The sequence below is a fragment of the Empidonax traillii genome, unplaced genomic scaffold (genome assembly GCF_003031625.1).
Source record: "Empidonax traillii isolate 1590-97213 ecotype Southwest subspecies unplaced genomic scaffold, ASM303162v1 scaffold1:size7828297, whole genome shotgun sequence".
In the NCBI taxonomy this organism is placed as follows: domain Eukaryota; kingdom Metazoa; phylum Chordata; class Aves; order Passeriformes; family Tyrannidae; genus Empidonax; species Empidonax traillii.
The window spans coordinates 4,011,731-4,033,726 of NW_020955194.1; the positions used below are offsets into that span (position 1 = coordinate 4,011,731).

The 21,996-nt window shown below is 34.8% G+C and overlaps 1 protein-coding gene across 1 annotated transcript in view; it reads left to right on the plus strand.

The window, feature by feature from the left end:
- Positions 1–21,996, plus strand: part of CFAP47 (cilia and flagella associated protein 47) — a 281,400-nt gene that overhangs the window by 16,539 nt on the left and 242,865 nt on the right. Inside the window, exons 13-24 of the mRNA XM_027894062.1 lie at positions 1,441–1,630; positions 1,763–1,859; positions 2,998–3,214; positions 3,899–4,143; positions 4,880–5,010; positions 6,108–6,230; positions 7,601–7,732; positions 8,925–9,002; positions 9,547–9,691; positions 11,210–11,304; positions 18,667–18,820; positions 21,748–21,848. Of these exons, the coding sequence (XP_027749863.1) occupies positions 1,441–1,630; positions 1,763–1,859; positions 2,998–3,214; positions 3,899–4,143; positions 4,880–5,010; positions 6,108–6,230; positions 7,601–7,732; positions 8,925–9,002; positions 9,547–9,691; positions 11,210–11,304; positions 18,667–18,820; positions 21,748–21,848 (1,708 nt within the window). The remainder of the gene's footprint in view (positions 1–1,440; positions 1,631–1,762; positions 1,860–2,997; positions 3,215–3,898; positions 4,144–4,879; positions 5,011–6,107; positions 6,231–7,600; positions 7,733–8,924; positions 9,003–9,546; positions 9,692–11,209; positions 11,305–18,666; positions 18,821–21,747; positions 21,849–21,996) is intronic.

Genomic DNA, 21,996 nt, shown 5'->3' on the forward strand with positions numbered 1-21,996 from the left:
TGAAGTTCTTGTGTTCTTGGGACCTTCATTTATAGTGCATTCAAAACATGGTTTTATTCATTGAGACGTGTAGAGATCATTTCCTGGGTGAAACGGAGGGATAGAGGCATGGCACTTGAAATTGAATTTAAAATAAATTAAGATGACAAATTTTTAGAAGAGTTGGTTATGGTTAATAGAAAAAAAATCATAACATTAATTGTTTTGGATTCCTTCCGTTTATATAATGAATATGTATTTCAAACTAGGATGTCTAACTCACCCTGAGTGATGGATTTAGTATGTAAATTATTATATATTCTGTGGAATGATTTACATACAATGCTCTAATTTTACTGGTCATCTAGCCTTACCTTACAGTACATTCTCACTTTATGAATTTGTATATTTGATTGGTATGCTGAGGACCAGAATAATGGAAAAGCAGCACTGACAGCTCTGCTACTTTTACGAAGTTTTATTTAGAAGAAGAAAAACCCATAAATCCTCTAAAGCAAAATAAATAATACCTTAAGAGTGTTTTGTTGGTAAGATCCATTATTTAAAAATTAGTAGGGCTAGTGGATTATTCTTGAAATCTCGCTTTACCTTACTCTGTGTATACGTGATTCAGACAAGGCCTGCAGCGCTGGATTTATTTTATTTTTCTGCATGCAGATGATATATGGTGTTTTGGAAAGGACCTAGTGTTGTGTAGTGTGTGACTTGTTTGTATGACCATTAACACATATATTCAAGGTATACTGCATGAGGAGCAAGAACAGAAAAGAAAATCTCAGGCTTATCAGATAATATTTTTTACTATTATTTATATTTATTTATATAATATTATTTATTATACTATTATTTAATATTTAATTATTACTATTAAATATAGTAATAATTTTCTTGATACAAAGATAGGAATATTTTATACAAAAAATCTGTGTAAGGTCTCTGGACGTTTCAGATCTTTTAGTTGCAGGTGAAATTGATTTATTGGAGTTGAACTTGGACCAAAAATTTAATTGCTGTGAAAATTACACTATAATTGGCCCAGTTCAGAGATATACCATTAAAGGATGCTTTGTAATCTTGGCAGTTACTAGCTTTTAAGTGCTTGATTTTACAATTTAATTGCTCTTTAAGAGATATTTTAGGCATTAAAATATTTATATTTTTTTAGCCATAATATGTTCAACCTATTTAACAAAGCAGTTGCCACAAATGTGCAACAGATGTTAGTCATGTCTAAACAAAACAAAACAAAACAAACAAAAAAAACAAAAAGAGGAATTTTCAAGGCATTCTCTGTACTTGAGAGTTTTTTAAGTAATGAAATATTCCTACTTAAAGTATTACGTGTTCTATTTAAAAATATTAAATTATTTAATATGTAGATCATGGAATGCTCAAACTTTTAGATTTCCGTATTCTTTTTTTTTTTTCCCTTCCCTGTAGGCAGTTTGATATGTATAATAATCCTGTGAGCATAGGAATCAAACCAGGTGAAGGGCTTAAATCACCAAACATCTCAATCACAGATTTTCCCAAGGAGAAGCTACAGTTGAAAATGCCTCCTTTAGATGATGATTGCCTATTGACTAGTCGAAAATTGGCTACAATTAAATCTACATCTACAAATAAAGAAGTAAGTTAAATGCTTGAGCATTTAGCTGAGCATGGAGTAGCAATGTGAGCATAATACAAAAAATAAAATAAATAAAGAAAAAGCATAAGCGTTTTGATCCTGCTCTGAGAAGGTGTCTTGTGCTTATCACAGACCTGGAGTTGGCTCAGTCCTGTGCCGTCTTCTACCCAGGAGAAGGAAGATTGTAGTCTAACTTTGACACACAAGCAGCTTCATCAAATCTTCATTGGTAAGATTTTTAATTTGGTTGCTAAATGCATGTAGTTCTTATAAAAGTGCTTACTTATAATAACACAATTTACAATTATAATTGTTCACTCTAAATAGAAAATAGTTCAATTTGGTGGCCAGCTTGATGTCTACAAAAGCTTTGTACTTCTCAGAAAATACTGAGATATGACTAGATAAGAGCATGTAGAAGAAGAGTTTCCTTTATAGACTGCTCATACCGCAAGCTATTACAGGAAAATCAGCATAATATGAGGGTTGCTCACACCCTTATGCCTTGATATTGGATAGAATCTGGACCAGCATTAATATCAGCAAGGTTCATGGAGAGTGCTCAGAATGTTTCTGGGAATTAACAGTAAACATTGATACCCCCCAAAATTAAAAATTCTTCAGAATCCTCCTTCAAAATACTTTCAGCAGAGTGCTCTGTGATATGGAGTAACACCTTGTGAAGCCTCTGAGGGACTCATCTATTCATGTTTGGTACTACTACAGGTCTATTTTAGGGTCAGCTTTTCTTCAGTAAAATTATTTATCAGCAAAATGAAAATGTTCAGTAATTTCTGGGCTTTTTATGTATTATTTTCAATCAAGGTAGAACTTGAATAAATACTGATATACTTAGGGAAAGGTAGAGTAAACTAAACATAATAGAAAAGGCACTGAGAGTTTTATAAGTTGTTTCATTAGTGCCATGAGCACTGAAGTTTACAGACCAGCCTAAAAATTAGTGATAGCAGTGAATTAGGTAGTGAAATAATTCTGTGACCATCAAATGACATGATTTATTAAAGCAAATGGTCACACATCAGGGAGCAAATCAATAGGTTATGCACATATAAACTTTCAGTGAATTGCTGCTTGTCTATCCATTTAAATATCTGCTTAACAAAAAGAATTATTTGTGGTTATTAACAGTACCTTGAGTTATTGTTCTATTGAAAATATTCACAGAACATGCATAGTATTTACTTCCAGATTTTAGTGAGAATTTGTTCTTCTACAGGACTTTTGTAGCTGAGTAATTTTGTAATTTGAAGAACTAAAATGTTCTGATTTCTGATCATAATATTTTAGTAGTTATGTTTACTTACATTATCTTTTTTGTTGAAGATCTTATTTCTTATGTATTCCAGGTCCTTCTACTATAGATTTTGGTGATGTCTGTGTTTTTTCTACAACTACCAAAGAACTGCACATCATCAATAACTTGTTAGTTCATATATGGATACAAATTGAGATTGAAGTTGAGGAATTGCAGGAGACGTCTCCATTGTCTCAAGTGGTGCCTCCTCTTACAAAGACTCACGTTCCAATTGTATTTGAGACAATCACTCCTGGAAGATTTAAAAGGTAAGGCTTTTTTATTTGTCTTGATTTACACATTTTCTTGGCAGTAGTAGAATACAAAAAAAATCACTGTCTGGTTTAAAAAAAGTATAATCATGATAATTGTTAATGGTGTGCACTCATTTTTTTGCAATATTAATAATGATTCTTAATTAATTTTTAATAATAATGGCATCTGTGCAATAATTCAGTTTTATGTTGCAAAATTTTCCAAACAAAAACATGTCCTGTGGAAAGCCCACATAGCTACAGGTAAATCAGGGAGGAAAGTTTGCTATAATGGTGTATTTGCTAGGAGAAATTTTCATGGAAAACACTGTACTCTTTCCAGCATAGTGCTGCATCACTGCACCTGCGCTCAGATCTTTTGGTGCAGCTTATGGGAAAATGTATAGGCAAACTATATATGTTTTCCAGCCTTCTGGTATGAACTCTCACTTTATTCATGTTGTTAAAAAGACTTTACGAGGCTGATCATCCTTTGGGATGATCATTGCTTTTGGCATGAGATTTAAGTAGTGTGCTAAACAAGTACAAAAAACTCTTGTCAGTCTTTATTGTGTGTTCGCACTCTATTCTTTTGTTAAATATTTTCTCACTTATGGTTATATTTCACAAAAATTTTACTCTGACTACAACATAATCAATGCATAAAAATATCAAGAGATGTATGTTTTTATGTTGCAGGTCTTTCGCTTACAGGATAAACAACCAACACCTTGGGCATGTGTTGGTAGTTGCAAATGCAGTGCCTATTGAACTTCAGCTGTCTACAAGGGAACTGATTTTAGATCCTATTCCTGGCTGCCTAGCAGGGACAGAGTTTAGAGCAACCGTCAGGGTCTACAATCCCAGAAACCATCCAGCTGGATTTATATGGAAACCTGTAACTACAGATAGAAAACCTGCGTTTTCTATACAGCCTACCAGAGGTATAGTATGCAAATACAGTGTGTGTGTATATGTCTTAAATGTCAACAGTGTTAAATAAGACAAACATTTATCTGATGCAGTAAACTGTATTTTTGCACTTGGGTCAATGTCAATGTATCCCAAAAGCAGAATCAGATCACGATGTTACTGTGACAACAGCAATCCCTGTATAAGCCCTACCCTGAATGCATCCATGAGACATTAGCTTTTACCTTCTTTCCTTTGAAAAATAGTATTCTGTAGGAGTATGTTGAAACTGTCTTATTAAAGAAGTAACTGCTGACTGAATTGGCATTACACAGTTCAGGCAAGATTTGGCTTGCTGAGCTCTGATTCTTGAGAAAAAAATATTTCTGCTATTACAAGTTCAGACTCCAAGTGAGAAAAGGTATATGGTCTTTCCCAAAGTTGTTATTTTACAAGAAGGACAGTCTATTATTTTATTTTCTTTTTCAGTGTTGACTATTAGAGTAATTCATGGCTAAAACCACCGGTGAACTTTGAGTATATTTTAGCGCAGGATACTAATAAACAGATTATGCAATTGTCATGAGATTTCAGAAACTAATTTAATTAATTCAGTATACTGTTCAACACCTAAGAAATGTAGGCTTAGTCTGCAATAATAGGAGGTCATTTCACTTTAACCTGCTTATGTTATTTCTACTTATACAATGTAATTTGATAACTGCACACGTGTATACTGTAATATGTGAATTATGTCCATGTATTTAGGGACTGTGGAGGCCTACAGTGATCTGGAGTGTGAAGTTGTTTGGCGTCCAGGGTTCAACTCTCCAGAAGAAGGAGAATTCATCTTGTGTGTGCGCAAAGGAAATGCAATTAAGTTGAAATGTTTTGCAAAGGTAGCAATTCAGCTTTAGAGAAGAAAAATGTGCGGGTTTTTTTAAAGCAAGTGCTGTCCTAAATATATTTATATTATCATGTATTAAAAGTATTTTATTTTTGTATGGCTTGTATTTGATGTGTTTAACAAAAAAATATGCTCCAAAGGCACATGGAGAAGGCAAAGCAAAGACAATCTGCCTTTCTTTTGCTTTTGATGAAATACCTGTTTCGGCATCACAGCTTAGTGGTCTTTATATATTATGAGATCATTATTGGTTTTGGCTTGCTTAGTTTAGGTAAATAAAGGTTGAGAGGTGATATGACAGTTCTTTAGATATATATTAAAGGAAAAAAATCAAGGTATGTGTGGTAAGGTGTGGTTCAGAGTTTCAGGGTAACAACAGGCTCTAATGTAATTTTGTATTGTTATCTGAGCATGGTATTTGAGAATCAATGTTCTGGATAGTCCTCTAAGCAGTGACATTCAGCTTAGGTTAGTCATTTGTTATCTTATGCTACATGCCAGGGAGTAAGAAAGTCTTCTTTTTCTTTTCACTGCATTGGCTGCGTGCTCTAGGACTTCCATTGGGAGCCAAGAAAACTTTACTCTTCTTTTTGATGAGCCTGTTTTTTCTCTCTCTCTCTTTTTTTTTTTTTTTTTAGTAGGTTTTTTTTTTCTTCCTCTTGTTTTGAAGCCTTGGAAAGTGCCATATGTAAACCAGGATGTGTAATGTAAATTAGGATATTGGCATTTCCATTGCTATTAATATCTCTAAAGTACCTTGTTCTGATCACACATTTGAAATTAATAGAACCTGTGCTGTTAAGTTTTAATTAAAAGATTTTTATTTGTCTTTTAATTAGTACAGAAATATCTGTGAGGCTGTGTATGTTTAATTTGAATCTAGACAAGTTCAGTACATTTACTAAATCTTGTCTCACATTTAAGCTTTGTTTGTCTATTTGAATACTTGCAATTTATGCATTTTCACAAGTATATTAGCTCTTGATGTAATAAAAAACAGGCTGAATTATTCATTTGTACTTAAGAAGATGTTATGAAATTTGCTTGTTTTATCTTTTTTTTTTTGTTGTTGTTTTTCTTTTTTAACAGTTTGGTACTACTAAAGTTCAGTTTGTGACACAAAGTATATCCTTCATTCATAGTCCAATGGGTTTGTCTACTTGTAAGACAGCCGTTCTTCAAAACACAGGACGCAACCATGCATACTTCCAAGTAAGCTAAAACTATTTCTAGCACGTTTAATTCCTTGGGGTGGGGAGCAGGAGGGAGTTGGTTTTATCAGCTCATGTTATGGTGTTGTGTTCTTGGTTATTAAATATGCACCTACTTAAGTTTTTTGTCCGGTTTTCTGAAGAAACAAGATTTATGTGAGCAGGAATTCTGTCCCTCTGTGAAATTGGAGGGACCAACAGACAAGCAAAGTGGGGGTGACCTAAATGATTCTGGCAACTTCATGAGAACCAGTAGTGAGGGTGGAACCCCATACTGGTGTACTGGTGGAAAAACAGTTACAGCTTGGATGTTTTCAAATGCTGAGACACAGAGCAAACTGGCTGGTTAGCCTGTCCCCACTGCCTGCTCACTCAGTGCATCCCAGACCAGTCACAGCACGATTACTTTGCTAGACTAACATCTGAGAGGAAGATGGATTGTTTGATGAATGGGATAAGGGATGAGATGGATACCAGAATGGGTAAAGAGACAATACACAGACTAATAGGAAACCTAACCTCATTAGTTCTCCTGATCACAGGATAATTGCTGTATTTATTTAGTGAAGCAAAATAATTTTCACTGAAATCCTCAGAGTTTTTGTTCCTTTGTTATAATGATACTAAGAAACATGATTAATTTATTTTGCTTAGTACCATATTTCTCTGTTTATTAACTGAGCATTGAATAACAAGTATTATTATTACACTCTTGAGAGATGGACCTGAAAGAATAAAATCAGCATAGCCAGTAAGGCAAACAAACATACCTAGGCTTTTTAGCCTCCACAATTATTCTTAAGCGAAGAAATGCTGGTTCATCTTGGTCATAGATGAATCAACTTTAAAGCATAGCTTTAAAAAGTTGTCTGTTTGGAGTGCATTAGAAGAGAACAAATTCTATTTTGTCTTTACTAATTGCGGGTAAACTGAATATTTACTCCTCATATTGTGGGTTTCTCTGTCCTATTTTCTTACTGTGAATGACAAAAAAGAAGTGATGAATTTATTTTTCACTGAAAAAAAATGCATGTAGAATATTTTGAAGACTTGTTGGATAGCAAGTGTTAATTTTAATATCTTAATGAAAACAACCTGAAAACCAGAATGATAACTTGCCAGTTGGTGGGCAAAGAGTATGTCATAGTAGAAACTGGCAGTCATCTTTGGAAACCTATTTTATTTTATTTTGTTTACCTGCATTTTCCCCCAAACTTCTAAATCAAAATTAGCATTATATGCTACGAAGGTTCTCCTTGTAAGAATATAAAATCGTTAAGATAGATGTATTGGTATAAATAAAACAACACCCACCAAAACAAATGAACTCAAACACCTTTTTCAGTGTGTTTCTTGTTTGTGTTTGTGAAGGTTCGTGATTCAAACCCGCTACCCGGAATGACAGTCACCCCCTCTCAAGGAGTGGTACCTGTGGGAGGCATCACTGATCTCAAAATCTCCTTCACTCCCAATGCAAACATGACTTTTGACAAGAATGTGGAGGTACTCAGAACTGGAAGACCTTTGTCTTTTGGGTGTTAAGATGTGTGTCCATGTATGTACATTTTTACGTATCTTGTGGATTTTATCTCCAGTGCTCTAATGCTTTTTAAGGTAAAGGTTTTCGTGCTGTAGATGATAACTGCTATAACCTATTCTGTAGCTTTGTTTCAGTCCTGTTAAAAGATATCAGAACAGCCTCTCACTTTGAGCTGATTCATACTGTATTACTGACAGGCTGTTGAAACTAACATGTGATCGTCATTAGGAGATAACGTAACATATCTGCAGTTTTTGTAATTCATAGAGGGGCAGGATTGGAATACTCCAGGCTCTTTCATTTCTTTACTTCTTTTTGTGGTCTTTTCAGAGATGGATCTTCTAATAGATTTGATTTGATAATAGGCATGCAATAAGCATTTAATCATATTTTGTTTTCTATGTGCCAGCTTCCTGAGTTTGTCCTTGTTCAGATAAGTGAGGCTGGGAAAAAGGATGCTATCAAGGGACTGAACTTTATTACTTTTTCTGACTCTGATCCTGGATTCACCATCTTCTGTGGCTGCATATATTATGCTTGTTAAACATAGTATCCATTTATTTTTCCAATTTTTACAACAGATTTAGCATTCCTCTGAACAGTAGTATCTACTTGCTACCAGCACCTGTCAAGCAATTGTGTCATAATATACTTTCTAGTCCTCACAGCTGCTGGATACAGCTTTCTCCTTTTGGTAAAAAACGTGCTCATTCTAGTAATACAGCCTCCTGCAACATTAGTTTTTATCTGCAGAAGTGGGGAGGACTGATCTTTCTTAAAAATTTGCGTTGTTTTTTTTAGTTTGTTTGTCTGTTGTGTGTTTTTAATTGACAGCCATATCTATCCCCAATGTGGAATGCCAAAAAGACGTGATTTGAAGCCACATAACACTGGAATATGTGTATATATGTTCTAGAAAATGAAGGCATTTTTTTTACCTCCTTATATTTATAATGGAATTATTTTATATTATAAAAGCAGGAGTTTTTTCCTATTTTTATTACAATTTATACTGAATGTCTCTCTGCACTCTGTGTCTGTGGGTTGCTTTGTTTTTCTGTGTTAAACTTTTTTTCCTGTGATTGTGGCAGATTTGGTGAGATAGTTCTGTTAAAACGACCTTGTCAGCAATCCCACTCTTGTCCTTTCCCTTAGGTAGAAGTGCGAAGTGCAGGAACACAAGTGCTTAGGGTTGGTGGATTTGTAGAGGTCGCTGAAATAGCCATGAGTGTGGTAAGTATGAGGAAATTGCAGGTATTGGTAAGATTAGGTGTTTTGCTTTATCTAGATGTCAAAGTGGCTCCTCCCTAGTTCATATTTTTCATTTTTGCCTATACTAACTTCCCGAGAGAATCATCAAGGAGAAGTTAGGAAGAGACATTAAAAACTAAGTGCACATATAACAGTTGCACCAAATGATAGCTGACAGCTTTAGCTTTTGAATTTGACAATCTGGAATAAGTATGTTAAAAGGGAGAAGTTTCCTTAAGCTAGCTATAGCAAAGAGTGAAATAAAGGAAAAAGTAATCCATTGATCTGTTTACTGAATGATGAAAACTGTCCTGATGGTGTAACTGGACTTAATATTGGATTCTAAACTCTCATGTTTTATGTCCTGGAAAGATTTTAATGATAAGGGTTATGCAAGACTATTGATTAACCAATGCTGTTATTGTGTTATAAATTATGGATCTTGCACAGTTATATTTTTTCACATTATGTCCAGTTATAAACTTGACTTCACAGTGCTTTGACCCATTTTTCTTTAAACTTACAGGAGCGAGTGGACTTTGGTGGAGTTTATGTTGGTGCTACAAGATCAATTCCATTTTTGCTGCAGAACAAAGGACAGTCACGTACCAGAGTGGAATTTGATTTTTCTAAGAATAAAGATTTTAAACTGGATACTAATGACCATTCAGGTATTTGCTTTTGCTGTATCAGAATTATTGTTAAATAAAGAATGGATAATGCTAGTCTGAGATAAGAAAATGCTAGTCTGAGATAAGAAAACCTAAAGCAATTATTTAAAAAGTGTTGCTTAATATTAATTAAGAGGAGACATTTTGGTTTGCCTGCAAAATGACATTTGCCAAAATTAAGTATATACAAAATGTCAGATTGCCTGTAGATTTTTTTTTTCCTATTTTTTTCTGCTATAGTTGCTAAAGCATAATAAATAAAAAGGTTTGAGTACTCTCTCACCAGTTAAAAAAAAAAAAAAAAAAGAAAATCCAAACAAACAAAGCCAAACAGCTATATACATTTTCTATTCATGGACTCATACCCACTGTTTTGACAATGTTTACCCTTCTATTAATTCACTTTCAGTAAAAGAGTCTAGACATTTTCTTCCTGAAGGCACAAGGTGTCTGCAGGTTAATCACAGGACCTCTGTTCTACATGATGCCCAACTCAGAATGACATTGAGCCAATATGTGGAATTTTATTGCTATTCTTTTTTTCTTGATAGAACTGGTGCAGATTCTTATCCTTTGTTTGTTGTTCCTCAACTCTTTCGTACTTCGGTCATGGCATCTCCTTTGCTGTTCCAACATCATAATTCACAAGAGAATTTTGCAGCTATCCTTATATGGCCTCTTGTCCCTGCAAATTCAGGAAATAAGGACTCTGCAAGACAGTATTATAAAATATAGTTGTATCCTTATGTTGAACTATGTGCGGATGATGACAAAAAATGATCTGACAAGGAGAGAGAGAGAGATTTTCTTATCATGTGGTGCATTTAAAAGGGAAGGGAAGGTGAGGGCTCTTTGTCAGTAACCTTAATTTGGAAAAGAACTGTAGGACTTTTTACAATAGTCAAGTAACCAGCGTGGGAATAGACTCCTTACACATGCTCAGAGTTTGTGCTTGAAATCAAACAGTGAATACTGATCCTGGTGTTCCCAGATGAATACTGATCTGGGGAAAATGTTACGTTCTTTGTTGGAAACCTGTACTTCTGCCAGTGCCTTCGAATTGGACATGAAAATCTGAAAAATTAAGCAAGCCTTATAGGTAAACCTCTGTATTGTAGATTATACCTAAAAGTAATTAAAAAAAACCCAGTGTCAGCCAGCTGTTTTTCTCCCTGTAGTATTCATTTTCATTATATAATTAACTATTTTTGCCTTTTGCTTTTATTCAAAGGTAAATTATGTTGTTTTGTTTTTGTGGTTTTTTTTTTTTCCTCTGAAATATTGTGTTTTCCCAAATTAATAACTTGAGTTAAAGTTGCTGGTGATTGATACTTTTCAAAATTACCTCCAGAATCCTTATGAAAGATACTGTATTCCTTTGTAACTTTGTGAGAAATATTTACCATGCAAATATGTTGATACTTTATGTTGGAAATCACTTTGAAGTACTGCAACTATTACAAAGTTGGTATTTCGTGCAATAACATCTGTAATTTGATTCTGAATTTTGTTTGGCAGTGATTGAGTGCTGTTCTTCAAAGCCTTATTTGTATGCAGTTAACTTAAAGGAGGAGGCTGCTTTGCAATGCTTCTTGACCTTTACGCCAAAAGAGGTAGGTTTATGGGACAGTGGTGATCATGTTAATTAAAATCATTCTCTGTGATATTTCTGTGGTGGGAGAATAGAGATTTTAGATGCCCATTTTAATGTGTGCAATAGTTTTATATTTAGTGACTCAAGAGAAATAACCTCTGTATAATTTAAATGTTTGCATACACAAAGAATATACACTTTCTCAGTGACTTAAAAATGGTGTAATTTTATACTGAAATGTCTTACCACACATTCATTAAATCATTCAACAGACCTGCAGCCATTTTCTTTTTTGCAGCTGTTCATGCTTTAACTCTCAGATGACCAAGGGACTGCAAAAGTAGAGGAGTTTTATGTGTCATAAAGATTGGCAAAGCTGCTTTCTGATCAAGCTATTTGAGGGAAAAACTATGAGACTTTGAGTTGGTTTTCATTAGGAAATCAGCATTTTATTGGCAGTAACTGTCAATAGAGAGTGCTGTAGCAAATTTTAAATCTATACATAATGAAAAATGCTTTCGAAATAGGGAGTTTTGGGTTTCCACGTATTTGGGGAACAACAAACTGAAAGAAAACTTAATCTTTGATAGCATGAACGAGAACAAGCAGCTGGGGATCACTTCTACGGCATATAAACCTGTTGCATTAACTGTATTTTTACTTTAGAAGAAGAAATGACTATCATAGACAATGCATCTTGGAAGAGTCAACAGTATTCTGTCATATTCTCCCATCGTGCTCCCCATCTTCCCAGCACTTCAGTATAGAGGGAATTCCTTTGTTCAAAGCATCATTCAAATAATATTTGCATATTATAAACTGTGTCTGGTCACACTGTTTCTTCTGTGTACACATGGAAGCTATTGTTGAGTAACTGATGGGGTGAGTTTATAGCACATACACTACTCTGAAATTATTTTTCCTGACAGAACATGAGTCAATAGATTCATAAAAAATTCGTTCTGTCGTACAGCAGGCCTTGAGGTTAAGGGAGAAGCAGCAGTTGTCGTATCTTTAAGGATCTTGACACTTCTGATGCAACACTCATAGGCAAGGTAGTCAGAATCAAACTAGATTCAGTGTCAGGAATTATGTAATTATTTACAAAATGGTAGATACAGATAGATATCATCGGTGACCTATGGTCAAGCTGGAAAGAAACTCAGCAGGGGAAAATGCTGACATTTTCATTTAAGTAGGAAGGGTCAATAATAGAAATGGTGTTGGAGTCATTTCCTTATAACTTGTAGCCAACTAGTAAGTGTTGCTTTCACTTTATTTCAGTCTTTATTTCAGTTTTGCCTTCTCCCCACATGCTCACAGTGTTTCTGTCTCCCTTTGCGCTTCGGGCTGGACCAGCTGGGTGCCACCAGGACTTCCCTTCTGCTTCTAGTGTGTTATTACCTGCCTGTCAGGGGGCAGCTTCTTGCAGGGCAAGATATGCCCAAGGGCACTTTTAGCCCACAGCCCACTGGTACTCACAAATGAGCATCACGAGTTAGTGCAGCCCTGTGGTAGCTGGCAGCAAGAGCACTGACTGGTGTTAAATGAAGTTGCCCAGTATGACGTGACTATAGGAAGCATCTGGAAGTGTATGTACCCCCCAGGATGCTGTAGCTTTTCTTCCATTTAACTCCTGCAAAGTGGAATAGTAATAAAAAGCATAGTTCTGTTAAGAAAGTGGTCCAGGTACCAGCATCTCTTATTGTGATCAGAAACTCTCAGTAGTTACTGAGTAGTTACATTCCCCTTTGGATCTCAGTTCTTTACCATTCTAACTCATCTACATTCCCTCCTTTTCTCACCAGATTTCTTCCTTCACTTTCCTGACTTTCCAGTCTTAAAAAAAACCTCTAATCTCTCTATTTTGAGCTTCCCCTATTCAGGTTTCACAGTTCCAAGTGCTATTTTCTGCCTTTGCACTTGAACAGCTGTTTCTCTGATCTCATCACTGTTTTTTTTTAACAACTACTCTTACCCAGCTTACCTCCCAGCTGCTGCAAACCTTCTGTATCCCATCAGGTCACATTCTTTTCTGTCTGCCTTCTGGTTTTACTAAAACTTCCTGCTGTTGTAGTCATTACTGACAACCATACCCTATAAACCAACAAAACTCCACTCTGCTGCTGTTGGTAAGAAAGTAGAGACATGAACTAAGGAAAAGTTAGAACAAAATAATTCAGAAGCTTTGATTTAAAAAAAAAATCAAAAAACCATGAAATTATTTTAATGTAGTTTAAAAATTTATTAAAATGACTTGAATTATTCATATAAAGTTTTAAGTAATTTAGTCTTGAATGCAATCTTGAATTCTTTGCTAAAATCAATTAGGCAGTGGCTTTTGTTCAGCCTCAAAAACCTTCAGATATAGGAGCTCTGAATAGCTTTTGCAGTTCTCACTAAAATGTAGAATGTACAAATATATGTGAAATCAAAAGATGCTCTTAGGGATGAAGTGTCTTGGCATGCTTAAAAAATAGATCTTAAAAAATTCTGAGACAGTTTTTTCAGTATTCTAAGTGTTAAATGGAGTCAATGCATTATAGATGAGTCTGGGATGCTGCTCAGACACGGCGTGGCTGTGCCTCCCTGTTTTTCCAGTGTCTCAGAAGGTGTTGGAGGTGACAGGGCTCTCTGCCTCCGTGGAGAGAGTTTAACCTTGGTGTTTGTTGACTGTGAAAGTCAGAGCTGTCAATGAAAAGAGAATACAAAATAAATACATAAAGAGGTAAGCTACCCAATACTTCTGAATATCCTGTTTATATACAGGTTGTGTGCTTCTTTCTTCTCTGTTCTGATATAACTTTATTTGAGAGACACTTCAGTTATGTTTTAGGGTTTTTTTCACTGAAGTATAAGGAGGTTCAGCCACCTGAACATGTGATTTGCTACTCTGGGTTCTCATTTCAGAATACAAAAATCTCCAACCAAACAAAAAAATACCAACAGCTTATGACTATCTGGCCAAAGATCTGCTGTAGCTTTCTCCTCCCTATCCAGATCCAGAGCTAAGCATCATGACTAATCGTATTATTTATTGCCAGATTGCTGGCAGTGACTACTTTGGAACTGAATTTTGAATCATGCTGTTCATAAAGCATAGGAACATGTCTTTTCTGACCACAGCTCTCCTGCAAGTTACCTGCCCAGGTAACAGTGGGGAGCACCTCATTCCTTTAGTTTTGTGTAAGGGAAGCAGACAGCGTGTGGTCACTTTGTTCCTCAAGTGCTGCTGTGCTTCTCCAGGCAGGACGATCCCTGCAGCAGTTTCCTTTGCTGAGGAAAGCAAAGTGCAGGAGCATACTGCTTCAAAATGACTTTTTTTTTTTTTTTTAATTTTTATTTGTAATATTTTTTAATTTTTTTTTTTTTTTAAATTTTTAAACTCTGCTGGAAAATAACAAATTCCAGCATCTTGGAAAAAAGACAAAATACACAGCTGTGCAATAATGAAGCCTATGAGGGCCTTTGATTGAGACAAATAGAGCAAGTCACACCTGTCAGAGTTTATTGCCTAAGCTTGTGCTAGAAAAGTGACAGGTGTTTTGGTGGGGTGTTTTTGTCCTTTTAAATGACTTTTTTTTTTTTTCTTAATGAGAGAACAGATTTGTGGTATAAGAAATGAATTCTATGGAAAATCTGCAGCTGTGGAATTACAGGGTATTACCGGTGTGTCATCTTTGACCATATACAAGGGGAAGATTTAGTTGTATTTTAGAGTTTTGAATGATGGCTTTGAACACCAGTTACATTATTCATTGGGGAAGCTGCTTATCTGTGATATAAACCTGGGGAACTTAGGCTGCATGAAAGATTTCAGTATGGTTTAAGGAAAATCTGAGGGAAGGATGGGAATGTATATTGGATTCAGTGGCAGAACATAAACCTTTGGTTTTGCCATTAGGTTTAAATTTGAATCAAACTGATTTTTTCTAATGTACATTACATTTTCTCTCCTTGTATCACTGCTGAATTTGTGTGTTGTTAGTGATATAAATAAAGGAACTTTAGAGTCAGCCTTTACACAAATGCTTCAAGATCTTTGAACAATATACATGTTATTATATGATAAATACAAGGGTATTATCTTTTACAGATGTTTTAATTTAATTTTAAGTAATAAATTAGCTTACTGATTTACTTACAATTCCCTGTGAAATTGTACTGGGAAAGAAAATATTGTAATTTTAAGGGGATGTCATATATTCTTTGTGCTAAATAAAGTGTATATGTTGTGAATTTGGCAGCAAATTTTTTTTCAACCTTGAGAACATATGCTCTATTGGAATAATAGTTAAAAATTGTGTTTTATGCCTTATGACTACATTATTGCACTGGAGTACTTAGTAAAGATAGAAATTAAGTAACTATTTGAAAGTGTTTTCTGAAAATAACCTCATTGTTTTTCCTACCCTCAGCTTGACAACTGTGCTTCAGCTTATTTATTTTTTATCCATTAATTTTATATAAAATACTGTTTTGCTTGTCCTGTTTGCTGGGGTTGTTTCCCCCCCCCCCCTTTTGTTTCTTTCCTTAAACCAAGTATTTAGGGTTGAGGCAGGAAGCCATTCAGACATGTTAACTCTCCAGTGTTGAGCTTAGAGCTACCACACTCTTGGTATCAAGCCTATTTCATAAATTCAAATGTATTTTAAACTACCATCTAAATAAAACTTTTAAAGGAATGTGATTTTATTTAAAGAATTGTTGACTTCTGGTGGCAGCCTAATCAAGCATCCTTTTTCTGGCATCCTTTGGAGATGTTCTATGTGAACATGTAACAAACAGCTCCTTTGTCTCACGTGATTGGTCTTTCTAAAGTTTCTTTTGAAGTATTTTAATTACTAAGACTACCACTTTGTAGATGATGCCTCCTTTCCAATCAGCGTGCATAATTAGTGTACATCAGGACAGGAAAAATGTTTTCTTATAATGACATAAACGAACATGAGTGTCTGTGAAGGAACTCTCCCTAGGCTGTTTGCTTCCTGCCCCTCCTGTATTCCCTGGTGTACGAAGTTAAATGCAGCTTCAGGAAAATATCTCAGTAGATAAGTAACTATAAAGTATTCAAAGATTATCTAAAAAACAAGTGCAAACCAAGTAATAGTCTAAGGATTTATTATTTTAAATATTGTAATTAGTTTTGTAATTATATAATCTTACAAAAGAATTTTCTATTATGATGTTGGTGAAATGAAAAATGAATCATAAAGGGTTTTTTTGTATAAAAAGAAACATAATGATTCTACTTGCAAAGTGAAGTCCTAATAATTGAAATTAATTTTTAATTCTGTTTCAACCATGTGTATATGTGTATGAATTACAATATTATTTCTGGTTATGTAGTTTTTAAAGGATTTTTCATTTGTAATATAGATTAGCTAATGTGCAGATAATTAGGCAAAGATATGTGTGAATAAAATAAAAGCTATGATTTGTTCTCAATTATGTAAATATATTTCTATGAGTTGTATTGGCTCTGAATTTGCACCATTGTACTTTATAGCTAGTGTAGGTTTTCAGTGAACATCAGGCTCTGTGTGTAGTGAAATGAGGGTCTTGCACATATTTTGTTTGCCAGTTCCTACCAAATAAAACCCTTCTTGCATAGTAAGACTTAACCAAATTTTCCCTATAGTTGGCATGAAAAGCAGGTTTTGAATAGCTGCTTTGGGAGAGGGATAAAAGGATTCCACCTTCTGTTTTCTGACCTAACCATAGCAGTGTTGATGAAGAGCAATTGCAGTTCGAGCCTGCACTCTTTTGCATTGCCAATGCTGCCCTGATATCTATTGCAGACTAAACATCTTAATCTTACCAAACTTTAGAAAATCAGTGCAATTACAAGAACATATTTTGAAGATGTAAATTGATGAAATATTTTATGTGGATGACTGGAGATACTAAAAATAGAAGAGTAATTTAAATCAGGAGATATTTACTCACTCTTGGTTTATGACATATCTTGAGCATTAGTTACTAAGAAATCTTAAATGGCATTCCTCATGTTAACTTTGAAAAGCCAATTCTATGTTACAAAATCCAATCATTATCAGATCTGAAGTATCAACATAAAAAAAGAGACTGTGGCTACAAAAACTTGCCCTCATCCCGTGCCTTCCTTTAGCTGAGCACAAACAGACAAAATGTTCCACAAGGCTCACCTCACTCACCAGGAGTGAGTAATTGTGTGTTACAAACCCTGCTGGAACTCCACACACTCTGAGTGCTGTGTGCTTGCTTCTCTCTATCTAAGCTGTGTATTGATTCTGTTACAGATGGATATGTGCCTCATGTCCTGACTTAGGACAATTTTGTTTTTCTTTCCTCTCATTTATGTATTCTACTTGATACCACAAATGTGAGAGTGATGCACTATTTTCTGCAGTTTTTGAAAGCTTTTAAATGATTCACTAATTCTTTATATGGCTGGTTTTACTGCATCTTCTTAAGCAACATGAAGATTTTATAAGCCTGAGTCCTTTCTGGAGATTTCAGTGACCTTCAAGGAGAAAAAAAGAATTTGAAGGACTCTTAACAGTGGTTTCAGTGCAGAAGTTTTGAGGTTTTTTTCTGTTATCTTTATTATGGTTATCTGTACCTTTTGTCTGGAGCACGTATTACTTTAGTGCATTGATCCTTGGAAAGACAGAGTAAGAGGCAAGAAATGCCTTCTTGAAAGGGCATTGTGAAATAAATTTGGCCTCTTGGATGCACTGTCTGTCACAATAGAGGATTCTGTACAAAACATGCCATTTTTAAGTTCTAAATCCTGCTTGGGGATGTGATTGCACAGATAAAATGAGGATCAAAATCACTGGAATTTACACTCCTAGAGTTCAGTGGCATTTAATGACAAAGGTTTTAAGACTACTTTTTTACCCCCCAGTTTCTCAGTTTTAACTCATGTTCCACCTTGATCTCAGAGCCCATTTTGTGTATGCTGGGTTTACAATAATGGTTGACCTTTTATCCTCCTCCTTTGAGAAAGGCTTCCTTAGCTTGTGTAGCTTTGTTTTTCCTCTTTGCTCAAGTTTCTGCACTGGGGCCACTGCTCCAATCTTTTTTCACTCACGTGAGTGGCTGGACTGGAAAACAACACTGTGATTTACCAGAAGCCTTGCCTATAGCTCTGCTGATAACCCTGATGCTTTTGGTCATACAGTTTTTTCCTCAGGATGGGGAAAAAAGAAAAGCCTGGGTCCTGCTTGCTTAGAGGGCTGATTCTCAGTGCTAATAAATTACCATCCTATTAATATCACATTCAGGTCCTAAATTAATTTTGATAATTCTGCTGAAAGAATAAACCACTCCTGGTTCAAGAAGTACCTGTATTTTCTTTGGGAGAGTGACCACAATGATTTTTTTTTTCCTTTAGGTGGCAGCATATCACTTCACTCTTCCAGTTACTACTCCTCAGGCTGACTCCTCACTTGCAACTTTGGTTGTATCTGCGAGTAACATCCTTCCTCCTCAGCCCCCTGCGGTGAAGCCCCCTGTGGCTCTTCCATGCTGCGGAATTAAGGCAATTGGTAGGTAACTTAAAGAGCTGGTAGATACACACATCTGTAGAGATATCTTTGCTGGTGTCCTAATTGCAGAGAATTGCTACTTAATTGGAATTTGGTGGATAATTGTATAATTTTTACATTCCTTGGAAACTCGCAAAATTTTCGAATTTTGACTTGTATTTTTACATATGTGTGAAGCTGAACTTCCTATGCATAATTATGACACGCTGAGAAAATATTTTTACATAGCCATTTGCCTTATGTAGAAATTAGTTTACCAAAACTCATTTTTGTGTCTACTCATGCATTAGTATTTCTAGACCTCATCATGCAAATCCCAATATTTACAGCGGTTCATCTGAAAAGTGTAGAAAAGTAGTGCGTCAGTTATACTATTTTTGTCTTATCCTGGCAAAACTAGGATCTCTAGCTGTACTTGAAACTCCTTTAAAATGCCTCTGAATGGCCCTGATCCCATCTGTCCTGTCAGAGGTTGTTAATGGCCAAAGTTATGGGCCATTTGCCTGCAGCAAGAGATTGATACCTCAAATGATTCTTCTGTGCTTTTCCTGGAAATAATTTGTGGTTCCCTTCATTCTCCTGTCTGATTCTTACAGTAACGTAGATCTATAAATTGTGAATATTTGGCTTTCCTTATCTTAGCTTTAAATATATAGTCACTGTTTATTTAAGATGAAACTTAAGTACTGAGTATCTTCCAGGAATGATGTTTGTGTAATGTTTAAACCTTTTGGGAGCACTGAAGAAGGCTTGGCCAATTAAATAAGTAATGTGGGGTAAAAGAAACACCAGTTTTATTAGGTTTTATCTATATTTAGGTTCTGTGTTTGTTTGTTTGTTTTTCTCTCTAGGGCTTTAACCTAAGTCTTACTTTTGAGACCTTATAAAGTATCAAAGAAATCTGAGAGACCTGCTTTAGATCCTGTCAAAGAAGTAAATTCATATTGAACGTGTCTGAATATATTTGGTTTAAGAATGTGTAGAGTAAAGATGAAGGTATATGTGTATATGAGATTACGAGGAGGCACTTCTCTAAGTAAAAATATGAATCAAAGGGACAAATTTCTAGTGCAAAAGTGATTTATGTAAAATGAAGAAGAAAGAATTTTTTTTTCATTTTCATTTTTTTTTTTTTTTGTGGAATAATGAATAGATACAATCACTAAGTCTCATGAATAACTGACAATCTTATCTAAATTTTATCACAAATTTGTGCTTCTGCGATGTAGAATTTATTCAGCGTACCAGTATAGGCCAGCAACAAGTAATAATAGTATAAAAGAGAATATGTAATACTTTCAATTCTAAGAAATAGCTTAAGAAATGAAGTGTGACTTCTGTTTAAATTTGAGTATTGGAATTACATTCTTACTGGGAATTTTAATGGTCTGGGAGGAGGGCGAGAAGTCTAAATAAATGTCTTGATCACTCAGTGTTTCAGATAATCCTTTGGATACAGGAAACTAGCCAAATTATTTTAGTTTTAAAAAAAGAACTCAATAATTTGATTACATTCTGACAACTTAAAAATTACATTGGTTATTGACTGATTTCAGATTACCACTTTAAGAGCTAAAAATGGGGTAAGATGCATCTTGTGAACTCGAAGTTTTGATTTGACAAATAGGCCTAATTCTTACTGCTGGATGGCTTTTTATGGCACATTTGTTTTGTGCTCTTACAATTTTTTTTTCCCTTTGACAGTTTTTGTGGTTGACCAGGATTCAGACTGCACAGGACAGTGTGGTTGACACTTAAATCAATAGCTTATATCTGATGTTTGTACTCAAGATTATTCAACCCAGTCTTTTAACTTCAGTGTAGTCAATACGTTTTCAATCCATCACAAACATTTTTTAAAATTTTTTTTTTTTAAAAAAGCTAAGTTTGTAGACTATTTCAGCACCTGGAAAGGAGAGCATTCTCTTACTTAAATACTTGTAAGACTTTTGCCTTGGAGACTGCTTATAGGTATGTAAGAAAGCACTGAAAGAGAAAAAACAAGACAGGACAGAAAACTCGACTGAAAAAGACACAAGTCTAACCTCTGTGTGATACAAAGGAAAAGGATGTGTTATCACTATAATGTCCTCATGTGAGCTCAAATTTGTTTTTATAATTCATCTCAAAATTTGGTTTTGGTTGGGTAGATAATCTCCCTCATAGTGTTTGTCTTTCTGCGTTCTCCTTGTACAGGAGTTTTGGTGAGAGTTGAGGACTTTGTGAATGGCACAGTTGCATATTGGTGGAAGCATTCCAGGAGATTACATTCCTATTTTGAAGCAATATTACGTTATAGAGTTTATATGCCTGTACTCTAGAGAAATACAGATTGTACTGCTGTTTACATAATGTGATATAGGTGAATAGGAAATTTTTTGGGTTTTTTAGAGGGATAAAAGAATTGATCAACACCAGGCATAGAGGAAACTTGCAGATTTTAATGAAAGGGTTCTGTGTGCTTCCAGTGTTATTTCCAAGAAGCAAAAAGAAAAGCTATGGGAACGTATACCTTTGGGGCTTTTTTAAAATCCTCGCTTTAAACTCCATTCTTTGTGACAGTTTCTTTGTTGCAGGTATATGAAATTAAGAGAAATTCTGTTTTTAAGGAAATCTTTCAAGTTTTTTCTGGTAATTACTGTCAGAAATGCATTCATCTGCAGTAGGAAGATCATGTGGCTTTCTTTATATGAAGGAGGGATGCTATAAGTCTGGTAGATATAAAATGTTAATAATTTTAATAATAATAATAATAAGACAGTTAAATTACAGTAATTATTTCTATAGTATAGGAGAAACAAAAAGAAAAACAAGGGGAGAAACTTTTGTGCTAAACATGTGCAGAAACAATGATTTTATGAAGGGAATTTGAGGAAATAGTTGTCAAATAATGCTGTATAAACATCTTAAATTATTTTTTCCAACAGCACTTAATTCAGTATTGGAGTTCTCCTCAATGGAACTTAAATTTGAACAACACTCAAGTGACATGAATTTCGGTATTGCTGATGAGAGAGAGACTTCTCAGGTACTAATCACAAATTCTTGGCTATAGCTTTTAATTAACCAAAAATGACTGGGAAAAGAATACAGATCAAAATTCATTTGCATTCCAAATATATGGTTTATATATTTGAAAATGTTCCCATTTGTCATTTTGTTCAGTTTTTGTGTTT